This window comes from Micromys minutus (assembly GCF_963924665.1).
Source record: "Micromys minutus genome assembly, chromosome: 9".
Lineage (NCBI taxonomy): Eukaryota > Metazoa > Chordata > Mammalia > Rodentia > Muridae > Micromys > Micromys minutus.
Genome location: NC_137978.1, coordinates 49,546,167 through 49,564,321, shown reverse-complemented (window position 1 = coordinate 49,564,321; position 18,155 = coordinate 49,546,167). Strand labels below are relative to the sequence as shown.

Below are 18,155 nucleotides of genomic sequence, written 5' to 3'. Positions count from 1 at the left end.
TCAAAGGTTCCCCAAGCCCACTCCCTCAGTGACATACTTCCTCCAACAAGGCCACACCTTCTAATAGTGCCACTCCTTTGGCCAAATATAAGCAACCATCACAGATGGATTAAACTCAGGTCCTCTGCAAGAGCGTTGGGTGCCTGGGTGCTCTTAATACCAGAGCCATCTCTTCAGCCTTTTTTTTTTTTTTTACTTTTTTTGACATGCTAAGAGTCTCAAGTGGTTCAGGTAAGCTTTTATTATGATTTTGTATTTATTATGGTTTAATTTATTATTAAATGAAGCCAGGTGGTGGTGGCACACGACTTTGATCCCAGTCCTTAGGAGGTAGAGGCAGGTGGATCTCTGTGTTTAAGGCCAGTTTGGTCTAAAGAGTGAGTTCAGGACCACCAAGGCTAGCCTCACAGAGAGACCCTTTCCTTTTCGAGAAAAGAAAGAAAGAAAGAAAGAAAGAAAGAAAGAAAGAAAGACAGAGCAAGAAAACAATTATTTGAACAATCTGTAAAAAAAAAGGCTGCTCCTGCTGTTGAGGACAAGATGATTGATAATGTGTTATTTTTATTTCCAGTGTTTCAAATTGCCTTGAAACCAGATAGCCTGGATTGCTCTCCCAAAATTACAATACCGTTAAATTACTTTAAAATTACACGATTTCTCTATTGCGTGGGTGTGTCACAGCTTGCAGGTGGAAGCCAGATAATTTACCTGAATCAGTTCCTTCCACTCCAAGGGTACCAGGATAGTCCCTGGGGCCGCTTCGGACCCTAAACACAGATACCACGGTCATGTGCAAATGAAGGTGTTACTGGGAGAACAGTGCGTGGGATTAAAGGCAGTGTGGTTTGCAGATTACAGCGGCTTTGCAATGACACAAATTCTTGGGGGCGTGGCTGCTTGCGTAGCTCTGGGCTGGGCGTGACGGGGACGTGACCTATGCTGAGTTGGACAGATCGCGGTGATGATGTGGGCGTGGTCTGGCGCGGGGGCGGGTCCTGAATTTTTCCCCATACGCCCCCCAGCTGAAGCCCGGAAGGGACCATTTGCGCTTCCGTCTCCGCCGGGGCCTCACGGAGGGCGGAGTTGCGGCCCGAGGACGCGACGCGAGCCCAGTTCCGGCGAGGAGGCCGCGCCAGTGACAGCGATGGCGGCGGAGTCGGCGCTCCAAGTTGTGGAGAAGCTGCAGGCGCGCCTGGCTGCGAACCCGGATCCCAAGAAGGTGAGTGGCGGGCGTGTGAGCGGCGCGGGCGGGCGTTGGGCGCGGCGCGGGCCCTGTAACGGTCGCGGGCCGGGTGAGATGGGGTTCTCGGACCCGAAGCCAGGCCCCACGGAGCGGCGCGGGGCAGCGAGGAGTTCGCAGCCGGTGGGCGCCCCCCGGCTGGGTACTGAGGACTCGAGGGGCCGCCGGGCCTTTCGGCTCTACCCGGGGTTCGGGCAGTCGCGCCAGCTGTTTCCCCGTCCCAGCCGAGCGACTCTGTCCGCTGGTTGGGGGTCCTGCGGCCGTGCTTGAGGACCCCTGTTCTCTCCCCTGCCCTTTAACCGAGAAAACGGAGAACGCCTTGGGCTTTTGAGCTCTGCTCCTGGATCTCCGGTGCCTGATGAGGGCGTGAGCCTGTTACACGCCTCTGACATACTGGAATCCGGCTGTGATGAGGAACCATGTTTAAGTGCACTTGACTACTTTGTTGCTTCTTCTTTAGAAACTGTTATCTTAAATACATTGTGTCCCCTCCTGGTCCCCGGGTGGCCGGGCTTCTCCGTGCTCTAGGAGAGGGTATGGTGGGAGTTAGAATCATTTTCACTGAAGTCTCTGGCCGAAAACACAGAAGGGTGTGACATTGCTTGTCAGCATTCTAGCCTGGGCCTGAGGTTCCTAAAAGGTGAAGTGTCCAGCGGGCTGAGGGCAAGAGGAAGTAATGGAGCGAGGCAGCGAGCGGACTTATACGTGCAATCTAGGTTCCTATCTGGCACCAGCTCTAGACTTTGGGGGAGTTCTCTGCTCAGCCTGCTTCTTTAGTTTCTTCCTGAAATACCAGCTGGACCCAAGTGCTCTGTGTGTGTGAATCGCCATCTTTCAGAATTTTCAGTCAAGGACTCCATTCACTCTTATTCCTAGTGGGTCACGGAGAGGGTTCTATGTTTTTGAAGGTTTCACACCACCTCTCACCTCCAGGCCACTTTTTAACTCCCCTTATTCAGCTCAGAGATATACTTCTTCAGAAACTTGTGTTACACATCATCTAAAACGTAAATGTTTCAATTGTCTTGTGTTTTCCTTTCTATGGAGGCCTTGGGGACCTTCAGTCGGACATATTTACAAGTTTCTTTTTACAATAACCCTTTGTGGGCATCTAATAAATGGTCATTATTTCTAAGTACCAGATTGCCTTCCTGAACACTATAAGATTTGTGACTGACCTTAAAGTAGCCAACCCTCATTTGGTCGTTTCCACCCATCAGATTAAAAAAGTAAAAACCCTCCATGTAATATCTGTAGTTTTTTTCCCTCCTCTCATTAGAATTTAAATTTTGGAATGGTCTTATTTGTGTATGAAATGTCAAGGTAGAAAAGTAACTTTCCTTAAACTCCTAGTAATTTTTTCAAAGGGAATTTAGTGTTTTGTTGTTGTATTTGGTAGGAGTTTGTGGCATTGGCAGGGACTCACAGGCTAACACTAGTAGGCAAGCCCTCTACCTCTGACAGCCCTATTTGGCTTTTCATTTCCCAGATAGAAAATTACCTTCAGCCTAGGGATATAGTTCAGTAGCAGCTTTGTGAGCTCCTGGCTTCTTTACCCACTGGGGAGGGAGAACTGAATGTGTTGTGAAGAGAGCAATATGGAGGTGAGGAAAATGTTGAGAGACCCCTGTGCAAAAGACTTGAAACATCGATATTCAGAAACACGCTGACTGCAAAAAGAAAATTGCAAGCCGGCCACGCTGGCTTTCCAACCTCCTCTTAACACAGCAAGCTCTCACAGGTTCTTGAAGTGGTAAGATGATTATAGAGCAGTATTGAATTTGCAACCAAATCTTGCTTCCAGACCATTATTAGCCAAAAGGCTGATTCCACACCTGTGTTTTTGGGACCCCTGCTATTGGATTTTGGTATTTTAAGTGTAAATTAACTGTATTCACCCTACATTCATCCAAGCTCTAGGCTCACTTGTTCGAGAAGATCCTGGGAGATGACTTAGCTCTTGTTCCTATCATTGATTGGATAAAGTTAGCAGTCTAGTTTGTTAGGTTTTAAGTGTGAAAACTGAAGCTCACAGATTGGTTGTACATAAAGAATGAGGAGGTGACTGTTGGGGGGAACTGGTTAACCCTAAGGCTGCAAGCAGTGGGCAGGAGAACCCGAGATTCCTATGCATGGGACTGTGTAAGGTTTTGTTATTTCTGTTACCTGTTACCAGTTTTTGCTGGCTTTCTAGATGCTACTTTGGGTTGACAACACAAGTTTCCATCTACTTGAGGACACCCACAGTACTTTCTGCTTCTTATTCCTTCCTTTCTTCTTGGAATTTACTGGAAACTGGGGATGGTGAAGTCTTTTTCTCTTATATTGGGCTGAATCAGCGTGAAAACCTCAGAGTTTTCATTGTCTGCTAGCCCAAAGGTAAACAAAGGCAGCACGCACTTTGCCAGTTAGTGTAAAGCCTTGAGATGAGCACATCCTCTTTGACTTCTGACTCCACTCCTATGTTGGCTATGTAGTGGTCCTGTAACTGTTCTTGTGACCTCCTTTGCCACATGAACTGTAAGCTGTCAAGTAGCATGGTGCTGAGGAAGAGTTCCTGCTTTCCTCCATGCAACGTGCATGAGTTAGGTGTGATTCTCTTTTCTTTTAAGGACTGCAATGTTAGTTGAACTGTTTCTTGGCTTTTTAGGGAAGTATGGAACCTCCCTGGACCGAGGTTCAATATAACAGTACCCACTCTACAGGGTCAAATGAGACAGACATATGGTTCCAGGCACATGGTGGATGGACCTGAAACGTTGTCCCCTTCTTGGGGTTCACATTAGAGGAGAACTACCCATTTTAACTCTTTACAGCAATTCCAGATTTCCCTTTGAGAAAATGTTATTTGCATTAGCCTTTGCATAATGGTTCCTGAGTCAGATCATAGGGGAAATGGAGACTTTAAGTGTAATTTTTTTTTTTTACTCCATTAAGTTTCATATTCCCCAGATAAACCACTGGGCCTCTTATTCCCAGTCAAACAAGATTGTCACCTGTGATCCAGTTGCTCTGCCTAGAGACCATGTTAAGTAATTATGGAAGTAGAATGACCAGAAAAACATACTTGTTGCTCCACCTTGTAGTAATATGACAGCCTGAGCTACAAAGAGCAAGTTTTGCTGTCTAATATTTAAATGTGAAGGCAGCCAGTTATCTATTTCATTTTATGTTTTTTTTTAAGCATTTTTATTTTTTATGTGTATGAGTTTTACTTGTAGGTATGTATGTTTACCAGATGTGTGCCTGGTGGCCATGAAGGCCAGAAGAGGGCATTGGGTCGTATAGAACTGGGGTTACAGACAGCTGTGAGCCATCATATGGGTTTTGGGAACTGAACCCAGGTCCTCTGCAAGAGTAGCCAGTGCTCTTAGCCACTGGGCCATCTCTTGAGCTTTTGAGTTTTGACTTTTTAAAAATTGAAATAGTTACACATCTATTTTATATATATATATATATATATATATATATATATATATATATATATATATATATATATGCACATAACCTAATATATTCAGTATCCTGTAAAATTTGTACACATGTACATGGGTGTTCCCAGAGCCAGGAGAGGCATCAGATGCTCTAAAGCTGGCATAGCAGGTGACTGTAATCTGCTAGATGGTACTGGGAACTGAACTTGGATTCTCTGGAAGAGCAACTAGTGTTCTTAACCACTGACTCATCTCTCAAGCTCCATGTTTTTGCTTTTGAGTGAGGATTTGCCCTGTACTGTGACCTGCTACTCAATATGTAGCCCAGGCTGGCAGTTTTGAGTGCTGGGTTACAAGGGTGTGCTACCATAGCTGGCTCAGTTATCTGTTTTACACTGCTGTAACTACCACACTCCCTTATATGGAAAGTGTTTATATCACATACCCATTCTTAGCAAAAGACTTAGCCAATCCTGACATCCGTTGGGAATTAAGTAGGAATTGCCTGAGCAGTATCTGGTCTAGGATCAAGGGTAGAATGTGGAAAGAGCAATGATTAGGGATGAACATGTTTAACTTTTATGGTGTTGCAGACACCATGACTAAGCACTGCACATGGTTTGTCCCAATAATCCTCACAGCTTGCAGCAAATGGAGACACTAGTTTAGATTTGCAGATGAAGTAACTAAGGTTCAGGGAGGTTACTGACTTGCACATGATCAGGCAAGAAACTGTCTCTCACTCCATTTTGAGCTCTGCTCTACCAGTTTTGACCTAGTTTTTAGAAACTTTAGAAAGGAAATGGCAAACCCAAATCTTTCTGATCTACCCAGACATGTTTGGTCATTATTAACAGCAAAGCACTCTGACTCCGGTGACTCAGATTGATCTTGGCTTCCCATTTGTGTGAAGATAGTTTTGTTAAACACTGTAGCTCTTCAGGAGGTTTGAAGATCTTCTTTTCCTTTGGAGTTCTTGTTTTGCTTTATATGTATCAAATCTGTAGATGATTTCCCTAAACTTGCTACTTTTCACAATCCTCTGCAAAGTGATAGTTGCTGATAGCTGTGTTGGATTTTTTTCTGTTTTGTTTTGTTTTTGTGGGGAGGGGCAGGATCTTTCTCCCTCTTTGAAACCCAGATGACCTTTGAACCCAGGGTGATCCTTCTACCTCATTTTCCTAAATGTTGGGATTATAGACATTAGTCACCATGCCAGGACAGTTACTGAGGGTTTTTCAGATTATTATTTATTTAGTTTGTGTATGGATGTTTTGCTTGCATGAATGTCTGCACTTCATGCATGCCTGGTGCCCTTGGAGGCTAGAAGAGAGTATTGGATCCCTTGGAACTAGAGTTATGATGATCTGAGTCTCCACGTGAGTGTTGGGAATCAAACAAAGGTCCTCTGGTAGAGCAGCCAATGAGTCATTTCCCCAATCCCATTTAGTGAGTTTTAATTCACTTCTCTGTCTCTTCTTTCCCCCTTGGAGAAGAAAGTAGTTAAAAACACATAATCTAGACAGGCTTGGTGACATAGTCCTATAACCCTGCTCTTCCAGAGGCTAAGGCAGGAAGTTCAGAAGTCAAGGCCAAGCCTGAGTAAGCTAGTGAGGCTGTCTCTAAACGTAAAAAGGCTAGGTTATTGTAGCTTGGCAGTAGAGCACTTGTCAGCATAGTTAATTAATATTTTCAATCTCAAGTATTATAAACAAGAAACCCTAAAAGTTGCAAAAGAGGGATTGGGAGGTGTAGTTCATTTGGTAACATGCTTCAGAAGCATTAAGACCTGAGTTCAATCCCCTTCACCTATGTAGAAATGCTGTAATGATGTCACACTTTTCTAATTCCAGTGTTGGAGAGGCAGAGACAGAGGAGTCCCAAAATTCATTCATTGGTCAGTGAACTTAGCCTAATTGGTGAGCTCCAGGCCAGTGATAAACCAAGCATCAAAGGAGGTGGCAATGATTGTTGGGTTGAGACTGGGTTCCAATTTAGACTAGTCTGACCACCTCCCCTCACCTAAACAGTGCTGGGATTAATGGCATACACCGCCATGCCCAGCATGATTTTAGTCGTCCTGTCCTCCACAGACATTACATGTGTATATAACACACACGTTTTTAAAAACTCAAAGAAAGTCAAAATTCTAAAACCATATAGACTAAAGTAAATCTTGTACCAGTTGTGTCTTGGGCTAGTGTCCAAGCATCTCTGAGCCTTTTTTCACACTTTAAGATACAGATAGCACCCACAGTTGTTACTATGAAGAGCATCATTCCAAGCACATAGCTCACACCAGATAGTATCATCTGCCTCAGAGAAGGTTGGCATGACTATAGAAATTAATATTTTTTCATTCTCTCTGCAGCTATTGAAATATTTGAAGAAACTTTCCATTTTACCTATCACAGTAGACATTCTTGTGGTAAGTCTTTTTTCATAATTTTTTATTGAAATCTCTATTTACATTGGTAAGAATTTTTTAATTGTAAATATTATGTGACTGTATTTCAAATGTTTCTCACTAGAGAGAGGGTAGAAGGGAGGAGAGGCTTTACAGGTGAAAGAAGGCAGATACAAAACACTGCATATACTGTATGATTCCGTTTCTATGAAATGTCCATAGACAGAAAGTAGATTGATATGATGTTAGTTAGGGAAGAAGCTCTGTTGTGCATGATACACAAGTGTCCTCAGCTAAGCTACATGGCTATTTCTTGTTGCTTGAATTTTGGTTCAAAATTTTTAGTTCAAAATTTAAAGATTTATTCTTTTACTTATGCGTATGTGCCAGTGTGACTTTATGAGTATTTAAATGCCCAAGGAGAATAAAGGACCTCAGATTCTCTCAAATTGGAGTTGTAGGCAATTGGGAGCTACTTGATGTAGGTGTTGGGATTGAATTTTGGTCCTCTACAAAAGCAGTAGTTTCTCTTAACTGCAAAGCATATACATGGTAACATCTTTTAAAAAATTAATGCAGAAAAAGAATATTGACTTTGGCATCTTCTACTCATAGATTCTAATTCTAGGAAACTTCGAGGCCTTATGGTTGTGTGTGCCTTTTTAGATGAGTCTGAGTTCAAGGCCAGCCTGGTATACATACTGAACCCTGTCTTTTCAAAAAAAAAAATTTCTTAAGGATTTTTTTTAAAGATTTATTTATTTATTATATATAAGTACACTGTAGCTGTCTTCAGACACACCCGAAGAGGGCATCAGATCTCATTACAGATGGTTGTAAGACACCATGTGGTTGTTGGGGATTGAACTCAGGACCTCTGGAAGAGCAGTCAGTGCTCTTAACCACTGAACCATCTCTCCAGCCCGAGATTATGATGAGCACTTCCACTGACTCAGGGAAAGCATGCGGATCAAACCCCTATCCATCCATTCTATGTTTCTGGGCTATTTTTGATGACCTTCTCTAAACCTGTGGGCTTTAGTACTTTGTGTCAAACACCTAGGCATAGAGCATGAAGTAATTTAGCATAAAGCTTAGGTGTTTTAGTAGGGAAGTATTTGTTGCTTTTCTTTAACAGGAGGCTTTACTTCTGCAGAAAACCATGCTCTTCATTTCAGAATTCTCAATCAATTTCTATGTTACATTTGTAGGAGACTGGGGTAGGGAAAACAGTGAATAGCTTTCGGAAACATGAGCAAGTGGGAAACTTTGCCAGAGACCTGGTGGCCCAGTGGAAGAAGCTGGTTCCAGTAGAGCGGTAAGAACATTTCTTCTCTGCTTGTTCTGCTTCACATGTCCAATTAACTATGTCACCTCGATTATAAAAGCAACCCATGATAATTGTAGGTTACTGTAGAATATATAATAAAGTATCAGTAATTTATTTAAAGGCCCAGGTATATGGCCAGGTAAAGGCACCTATTGCCAATCTTGATAACCTTGGTCCTTGCAACCTATGTGGTGAGAGGAGAGCTCTGGCTTGTAAAAGTTGTCCTCTGGCCTCCATATGTGCATGGTGCAGTCGTCTCATTGAAATAAATATGTCAAAATGCAAGCAAAATTTTTTTAAATCTCTGATTCCTTTTTCTTTTTTCTTTTTTTCTTTCTTTCTTTCTTTTTTTTTTTTAAGATTTATTTATTTATGAGTACATTGTAGCTGTCTTCAGACATACCAGAAGAGGGTACCAGATCCCATTACAGGTGGCTGTGAGCCACCATGTGGTTGCTGGGAATTGAACTCAGGACCTTGTGAAGAACAGCCAATGGTCTTAATAGCTGAGCCATCCATCTCTCCAGCCCAAATATTTTTTTCTTAAATTTTTTTTTGTTTGTTTGATTGGTTTTGGTTTTTGAGACAAAGTCTCTTATTATAGCCCATGGAACTCAAGACCAGGCTGGCCTTGAACTCAGAGATCTGCCTGCCTGTGCCAGTGAGTGTTAGAATTAAAGAAATGGGCCAACATGCCAGAGTACAATTCTTTTTTAATGACAAACATTAACATTTTATTGGGTGTTTTTTGTTTTGTTTGGTGGCTTGATGCTGTGTATTGAGCACAGACTCACATACTAACGGTGGAGATGGCTGGCTATGATTTCAGAGAGTCAGTTTTCTTCTGACACCAGGTCTTCAGGCTTGCATGGCAAATATTGTCTGCTGAGCCATCAGGCTGGCCTTAATATCTTCTTTAAAACATGGTCTCATTCTGTGGCTCAATCTGATCTAGCTTTGAACATGCTATGTAACATGATGACCTTGAATATCTGATTCTTCAACCCTGTCTTAGCTTCCTTGGTATTGGGATTATAGGTGTGAGGCACCACTTGTGGTCTCGTCCTTGTTTGTTTTGTTTTGTGGTAAGACAAGGTCTTCTGTAGCCCATTGGCCTTGAACTTGCTTTGTAGTAGAGGATGACCTTGAACTTCTGATTGTCCTGACTGACCACCCAAGTTTTTGGATGGTAGATGTACCCCCTTCATGGCTGAGGTCAAGATCTGTGACTTTGTCTAAAGAGGTTTATGCTGAGATCTGCTTCTGCTTTTGCTTTTATTTTAGAAATAATGAGACTGAGGATCAGGATTTTGAGAAGAACAATTCTCATAAGCGTCCCAGAGATGCTCTTCAGAGGGAAGAAGAGATGGAAGGGAACTACCAGGAAAGCTGGAAAGCCTCTGGCAGCCGGTCCTACAGCCCTGAGCACAGACAGAAAAAACACAAAAAACTTTCTGAGCCTGAAAGGCCTCACAGTGTGGTTCACAGTCACGAAAGGAGAGATGAAAGGAAAAGGTGTCACAGAGTGTCACCACCATATTCTTCAGACCCCGAGTCATCTGACTATGGCCATGTTCAATCCCCTCCACCTTCAAGTCCTCATCAAATGTATACAGACCTCCCCAGGTCCCCAGAGGAGGACCAGGAACCCATCGTCTCACACCAGAAGCCTGGAAAAGTCCACAGTAACACCTTTCAGGACAGATTAGGGGTTAGTCACTTGGGTGAAAACCAAGGGAAAGGGGCTGTTAGCCAAAACAAGCAGCACAAATCTTCCCACAAGGAGAAACGCTCTGTGGATGCCAGAGGGGATGAGAAAATCTCTGCCGTGGGCAGAGAAAAGTCACACAAAGCCTCTTCCAAAGAGGAAAGCCGAAGGCTACTCTCAGGGGACAGTGCCAAGGAGAAGCTGCCCTCTAGTGTTGTCAAGAAAGAGAAGGACAGAGAAGGCAACAGTCTAAAGAAGAAGTTGTCACCTGCCTTAGATGTTGCTTCAGACAACCACTTTAAAAAGCCCAAACACAAGGACTCTGAGAAAACCAAGTCTGAGAAAAACAAGCAGAGTATAGATGGTGTGGACTCAGGACGAGGGACAGGAGACCCATTGCCCAAAGCCAAGGAGAAAGTTCCCAACAACCTGAAGGCTCAGGAGGGGAAAGTAAGAACTAACTCAGATCGAAAGTCACCAAGCTCACTCCCTAAAGTAGAGGAGACAGACATGGATGATGAGTTTGAGCAGCCCACGATGTCATTTGAGTCATACCTCAGCTATGACCAGCCCCGGAAGAAAAAAAAGAAGGTTGTGAAAACTTCCAGTACAGCACTTGGAGAAAAAGGACTTAAAAGAAAGGACTCTAAGAGCACTAGTAAAAACGTGAACTCGGCTCAGAAATCACCCAAGGTGAATGAGAACAAGTCAGAGAAGCTGCAGCCAGCTGGAGCCGACCCCATGAGACCACGGAAGGTAACTCCTCTGTCTCCTGCCTGTGCAGTGTGCTTGCTTAACTGACTGCAGGGAAGAAAGCTGTGTTTACAGGGTGGGCTCTGCACTCTCTCTGCAGGTCCCTGCTGACGTGCTGCCAGCATTGCCAGACATCCCCTTACCTGCCATTCAAGCCAACTACCGCCCCCTTCCGTCCCTCGAGTTGATTCCCTCTATTCAGCCAAAGCGAAAAGGTAATTTTGGACATCTTTTTATTTATTTTTATTTTTTTGAAACTGGGTATCATTGTGTAGCCTTGACTGGCCTGGAACTCACTTTGTAGACTAGGCTTGCTTTAACTCAGATTCATCTGTCTCTGCCTTTCGAGTGCTAGGATTAAAGATTATATCTTTATCTCGTCGACATTAGTGTTTTGCTAGCATCTCTGTCTATTCACCAAGTGTGTGTGGTGCCCAAGGAGCTAGAGGAGGATGTTGGAACCTTTGGTTGAATTTCAGAAAGTGGTGAGCTGCCGTGTGAAGCTCTTCACCATGTGGTATAGACCTTTTGTGACTCACTGGTTTTCTTCTTTCTACAGCGTTCTCTTCACCCCAGGAAGAAGAAGAAGCTGGGTTTACAGGACGCAGAATGAATTCTAAGATGCAGGTGTATTCGGGTTCCAAGTGTGCCTATCTCCCCAAAATGATGACCTTGCACCAGCAGTGTATCCGGGTGCTGAAGAATAATATCGACTGTGAGTCACCCATCTCGCAATCACATTGCTACACTGGGACTTTGTCACTGGGAGCTTGGCTGCCATTCAGCACTCAACCTTCTCACCTCTGGTTTCTCTGTAGCTATATTTGAAGTGGGAGGAGTCCCCTATTCTCTTCTTGAACCTGTCTTGGAGAGGTGCACGCCTGATCAGCTCTACCGAATAGAAGAATGCAATCATGTGAGTGTCCTAAGTGGGAACAGTGTACCTTCCTGGCTCTGTTTCCAAAGGTAGCGTTGTCTCTGGATCTGCTGTGGCTGAAGGGCAGGTCAGAGGGCATGTTTGGTTTTTCATGTCTGGGCCTTTAAACAAGTATATTTTTTGTGCCTACCCCTGGGATCCTTCTTTGTTTTGATTGTTCGGGGTCATGTATGTATGTATGTATGTATATATATTGTGGTTTTATTTTTAAGACAGTCTGGCTTTCCTGGAAGTCACTGTGTAGACCAGGCTAGCCTCAAACTCAAACCCACTAGCTCTGCCTCTCTGCCTCCCAGGTGCTGGCACTAAAGGCATGAGCAACTACCACCCCTGCTACCTGCTGTCTTCTTCTTCTTTTTTTTTTTTTTTAATTTAGTAATTTGCCTGCTTCCTAGTACTGTGGAACTGTAACTACTGCTACTGCATCAACCTCCCTCCCCCATTCCATTAGGCATTGGGTCATGTGTAGGTACAAGGGAGGTATGTAGGAAAGTTGTATAGAAGTGATGTCTTGGTCATGGTTTCAGGTATTAATTGAGGAAACAGATCAGTTGTGGAAAGTTCATTGTCACCGAGACTTTAAGGAAGAAAGACCAGAAGAGTATGAGTCCTGGAGGGAGATGTACCTGAGGCTCCAGGATGCCAGAGAGCAGCGGCTACGCCTGCTCACTAACAACATCCGGTCTGCACATGCCAATAAGCCAAAAGGTAACAGAAGCGTGGAGCCGGGTAGGGGCAGCCAGGTGGGTGGCTGAGTCACTTGCCACAGGCTGCTTTCAGAGAGCGGGCTCACAGGACCTGATGAGCCCTAGTTTGGAACTTTAGAAAGCTCTAGACCAGTGGTCTGTGGGTTGTGACTTCTTTTGAAGGTTCAAAACACTTTCACAGAGGTTGCCTAGAACCATTGGAAAACACAAATTTACCTCATCATAACAAACAGTAGCAATTACAGTTATGAAATAGCAATAAAAATAATTTTATGGCTGGGGGTCACCACACCATGAGAACTATATTAAAAGGTACACATTTTGTTGAGAACCACTGCTCTAGACTCTCATATTGGGAGCATTACCTTTGATTATGAATGTAAATATTAATGTTATTTCTACTCAGGACGACAAGCAAAGATGGCCTTTGTCAATTCTGTGGCCAAGCCACCGAGAGATGTCCGACGGAGGCAGGAGAAATTTGGAACCGGGGGAGCAGCTGTCCCTGAGAAAGTCAGGTAAGTTCTCTCTGCTGCGTGATCACTACCCTGAAGTGACTTACTTTGTACTGGATCTGCACTCTTTCTCTTTGCCTTCATGTCCTGGCTTACTGCTTATGTGGATTATTTGTTTCTTACATGTGTTCTCCTATGTAGAGAACAGGCCCCTTCTGCATTCATTTTCCTCAAACTCCAAAACTATTTGTAGGGTTGAAGATGTATCTCTGCTACTAATAAGATGCTTAAGGACCAGTTTGACCCTCAGAACCTGTCAACAGGCACATGGTTGATGTGCACTTGGGATCCTTGTGCTGGGCAGGTGAATCACCAGCCAGCCCAGCCTGTGCTTAGGTCTGCTAAGAGAATGTCTAATAACTAGGTGGCTCCTGAGAAATGACACCCAAGGTTGACTTGGCTTCCACATGAACATATGGGTACCCACATCTGCATATACATACATACCAAAACAAAACAAATTTCCAGGGTGCCTAGATTTTTTTTGGACAGGTGAGCATTTCCAAATTATAGACTGACAGTTTAACAGGAAAAACTTAGTGTGACTGTCACTCTCAATAAAGGGCTAACAGCTGTATCTGAATCTTCACCAGGACTCAGCCCACCAGGCCCACTGCACAGAGCCACAGTGGAATCACCCAGCAACAGCTGTTTAGATTGTGTGCTCCCAGCTAGTTGTCAGCTTTGTTCTGTATTGCAGGATTAAGCCAGCACCATATACAACAGGAAGCAGCCATGTTCCTGCCAGTAACAGCAGCAGCAGCAACTTCCACTCCAGCCCTGAGGAGCTGTCCTACGATGGGCCCAGTACCAGCAGTGCCCACTTAGCTCCTGTGGCCAGCAGTTCTGTATCTTATGATCCCAGGAAACCAGCTGTGAAGAGTAAGCAGTTTTGGTGGAAGCAGGGTTGTGGGTCTGTGGGGATCCTGACACAGATGTTAACTGGGCAGTGATCACCAGCCAAGGACAGGCTAGTCCTCCTCAGGTGTTTCATGCTTATTAGCACGTCATGAGACCAGGTGCTGCTCTGGGAGGTTGGAGGGTCTGGGTACTATTGAACGAATGTGTGTGTTGCAAAGTTAAATTGTCATATGGCCCCAAAAGTCAGCAGAGACTCAAATTTGTCTCTTAAGCCATCCGTGAGCACAGCAGCCAGTCTTTGGAAGCTGTGGTGTAAGAGATGTTGGTGGTTCTGCACCTACTGGGTCTGTCAGAGTCTGCCTCATGATGGGGTTTCTCTGGCAGCTTTTTCAAACGGTTCCTGCTAGTTCATTGTTTGTGGAGGTGAGGTTCACAGCCAGGGAAAGCAAACTTATCCTGGCTTAGCTATAAACCACAGTGGCATATGTCTGTGCTGCCACCAATCTGAAGTAGCTGGCTCCTTTTTCTTCACAGAAATTGCTCCGATGATGGCCAAGACCATTAAAGCATTCAAGAACAGATTCTCCCGACGATAAGCAGGACTTGCCTTGGAGGTTGAGTCTGGAAGCAGGAATACAGGGACAGTGGGACAGAAGAGGATGTCCACAGAAGAAGACGCGTATCTTTTGCTTCATGGAACTTTTGGCCTCTGACTCCTGCACAGTTCCAGGTGTCCCCCTGTGTGCCTCAGCCCTGTACCCTGCTTGTAGCACACTTCAGATTTCTGAAGACAGTATGAGCCTCAGTCCTACTGAGGACTTTAAGATCAGTTATACTTTTGTTGCTAATTAGCATCTTTGTAAACTATAAGACATAGTTTTAATTAATAAATATTGCCCCCAGATGTATTTATAATACCCCCAGGGTTTTTTGTTTTGTTTTTTTGTTTTTTTTTTCTTTTTGGTCTGCTATATTTAGCCTTTTACTTTCCAGGTCCTTTATTAAAGTAAGATGAGCCTAGCAAAAGCCATTCTTGTCCTAGGTCAGCTCTTCTGAGTAGACATTGGTCCAAAAGGGCATCTTCAGAGCCAGTGTGTCACTCGAAGCCCAAACATGGGCCAGGGTGAGTGAGTGGCAGAGTGCCTGTCCTCCAGGGGAGCCTCCCTGTGGAAACCCTTATTGTTTCTTGGTGGGCGCTTTTCTTTCTTCACTAGCATTTGTTAAGGAAGGCTGTGTGCAAAGTCCTTCGTACATCATCCTCACATCACACTCATTTCCCTGCTTTTAGGCTCATCGGAGGACAGGACCTTAGGAGGACAATTCATGTAGGACCTCAGCAGTTTTGTAATTTCTAGTCTCTGGTTCAGTATTTTACATACACGTGTACACACACGTACACCCTTTGTCTTTCCCTGCACTATGGGGAAGCAGACATGGCCGGGCTTCTCTAGCTCTGAATGTGATTTGGGGGTTGAAAGCCAGCACTTTATTCTCTTGTTCTATGAATTCCTGCCAGGAGTGAATGATTTAAAGCATTATAGTGCTGTGAAACTTGCTTTTGTTTGAAAGAAAGGTGCTGGTAGGACTGGAGGAGCGGTAGTGTGCTGTGGCCAGCAGAGAACTCAGTGAAGATTCAGCCTTCTGAGTGTTGGCCAGAGGTGGGGATGGGCAGTCTTGGGAAGGGTGGATGGTCACCCTGGTCCCAGCCAGCCAGTTCTGGAAGAAGACTTCCTTGCTGTCAGAAAATGTGGAGCAGGGCTCACTTGGTTATGAGCCAGGTGAAGGATGTAATGAACTCAAGGGGACAGACAGCCTGCTAAGCTAGGCCACTGCGCCTATTGTCTGTTTTAGCACCCTCGAGAGCTCACGCTGATAAAGACTCTAAGGGAGCACGGGAAACCTGGACAGCTAAAGCTAGGGCTCACCCCATCCCCACAACTCCCACCTGCAGACTTACTGTGTGTTGCTGTGCCTGGTCCCTGTTGTCATGGGACATAGGCATTGCTAAGTTACACATCGTTTCTCTTGGTTCCTTGTTTCACCATACCACCTCTCAGCCTGATCTCAAAGTCTAACATCAGGTCTTTTAGCTGAAGTCAAGGGGACATTTGTAGTAGGAGCCAGGCTCCTGCTGTCTAGAACAGCCTCTTTAGGTGTTGACCACCTCAGATTTATGCCTTAGCTGTGTTTCCAAGACCTCCCTTTGCTATTGTTTTCCTGTTTTAGATTTGGTTGTGTATGATTTAATTCCTCTTAGGAGTTTATAGGCCTAGGGGAAGAAAGGACACACGCAGCCCATCCTAGTGTCAGCATCCGGTTTGGCACATAAAGATTTCTGAGGCACCCAATTTACTTAGAGCCAGATTTTCTACCCCTTCAAGAGTGTCTGCGTCAGGGATATGACTGGTGAGAACAGTGAGGGGCCCAGGAAGTAGCTGGCCCCACAGCCCCTCACCCCGTGCACAATGGCTACAAAGCAGACAGTCATTTTCAACTTTTGGTCACATTTGTAAAGACAATTTTTCTGTGCTACACTACATACAGATTACATGCGATGGACTAACCCTTTGCGGTCCTTGGGGCTTACAAGGGCTCGCGGGCTTATTGCTCTATTGGGGGAGGGGCAGGAGTAAGCACCATCCTGCTCTGCATTTGTATTTTGGTCCCAAAATGTAAATACAATTTTCTATGTTACTTTTTTGTGGTAACTACAAGATGAATATTTTAATTAGATAAGTTATACAAAAAGAAAAATCCCATGTCTAAATAAAAAGCAAAAAAATTCTACCTGCTGAGCTTCCTCATTTTGTAAGGGAGGAGATATAAATCACAAGGCGTCTGCTTCAATCTCGGGGGCTATGTTCATGCTAATGGAGCTGCGGAAACACCCTGAAAGCTCAGCGAGTTTATGGTATACAGCTGATTGTGGAGGCGAGGTTTATGGTACCCATCTGAACCAGGAGACAGGCTTAGCTAATTTCAGTAGGAACAGTTTAAGGTAGCAAACATCTTTGGGGGTGAAAAGGGGAGCTAAGGTGGGCATGTTGTGTATATCGTCAGCATTCACACTGGGACCACAGGAAGATTGCTGCCTTCCCTCTGAGCCTCACCTGGGAAGGCTTGGCCACTCCCAGGATTCTAATGTGTTGGTATCCTAGACATTGTTTTGCTTATGTCAGACAATACAGTCGCTCAGGAGTTTACTTCTTATAGGCCTAGCCTTAAAGGGTTGAGGTTTCTACTAAAGCAAAGCAGGGCCAGAGAGGAGTTTGAGAGACAACTCCCCAGCCCCCCCAAAAAACAACCTAGAGGATTCTCAGGTAAGGAGCAACTGCTGAGGCCTGCGTTGTTTCATTTTCTCTTGTGATTCTTGGAAGGCCTGAGTTAATAAGCTCATTGTCTATTAGGAACCATGACTCAGAGGTGCGGTAATGTAGCCATGTTGAATAGCTTCAAGGTGCAGAAAGGAAAGATTTGAAACTCAGGTTTCCAGAGTACAGAGATTTGAGCCCCTCTGGCTTTTAGTCTCTATTCACAGGTGTGAAAGGTAAGCCTGACTCTTCCCTTGCATTCTAAGATCATAAAAATTTGCTGGTTTGGAGAAATGGTTCAGTGGTTTAGAGCACTGACTGACTATTCTTCCAGAGGTCCTGAGTTCAATTCCCAGCAACCACATGGTGGCTCACAACCATCCGTAGTGAGATCTGATGCCCTCTTCTGTTGTCTGATTAAAAAAAATTTTGCTAAGAACCTCCATGTTGGCCCTGACCGAGCTGCACAAGTTTCAGCATTTGTTCAACTATAATCCTGCATATATCTGCTGTGTCAGGCCTTGCATAAAACAACTTTTAGTCCTGAAGCACTCTTGGTTCTGACATGGATCCTAGGTAGTCAGCCATATTTGGTGGAGAGTGAAACATTTATGTGGCTCAGATAGGCCTACCTCAGCATCATGAAGGCTATGATTACAACCGTTACCCATTGTAGCTTGTCTTTTGTTACTGTGTTGGTTCTTTTACCCTTCACTGTTTTCCTTCCACCCTTTCAACCACCTCACACTAGATAAGAGAGGAGAGGATAGAGAGGAAAGGAAAAAGATCCATGAAGAATGGCGGGGTCAGGGAATGGGTGATGTTACTGTAGACTACTCCTGATGACGAGAAGCCATGAGTTCTGGGCAAGTTTGATTCACCATTAAGACATCTAATTTCTTATTTTTTGCACACAACTACTTAAACTATGACCAACAATATATCTCCTCTG

The 18,155-nt window shown here is 44.4% G+C and overlaps 1 protein-coding gene across 1 annotated transcript; it reads left to right on the top strand.

The window, feature by feature from the left end:
• The first annotated feature begins 1,075 nt into the window (after positions 1-1,075).
• Positions 1,076-16,644, top strand: ELOA (elongin A). Its single transcript, XM_080921769.1, has 11 exons — positions 1,076-1,219; positions 7,046-7,102; positions 8,293-8,399; positions 9,696-10,875; positions 10,973-11,087; positions 11,432-11,587; positions 11,691-11,788; positions 12,337-12,517; positions 12,923-13,034; positions 13,732-13,913; positions 14,427-16,644. The coding sequence occupies exons 1-11, from the start codon at positions 1,145-1,147 to the stop codon at positions 14,486-14,488; spliced, it is 2,325 nt and encodes a 774-aa protein (XP_080777895.1). The 5' UTR covers positions 1,076-1,144; the 3' UTR covers positions 14,489-16,644.
• Positions 16,645-18,155: the final 1,511 nt, after the last annotated feature.

Bases quoted from the DNA above. Each gene is read 5' to 3' on its own strand.
- ELOA (XM_080921769.1), top strand. From the start codon at position 1,145: ATGGCGGCGGAGTCGGCGCTCCAAGTTGTGGAGAAGCTGCAGGCGCGC. The intron at 8,400-9,695 runs GTAAGAACATTT...CTTTTATTTTAG, and splicing joins AAGCTGGTTCCAGTAGAGCG to AAATAATGAGACTGAGGATC. The intron at 11,588-11,690 runs GTGAGTCACCCA...GTTTCTCTGTAG, and splicing joins GCTGAAGAATAATATCGACT to CTATATTTGAAGTGGGAGGA.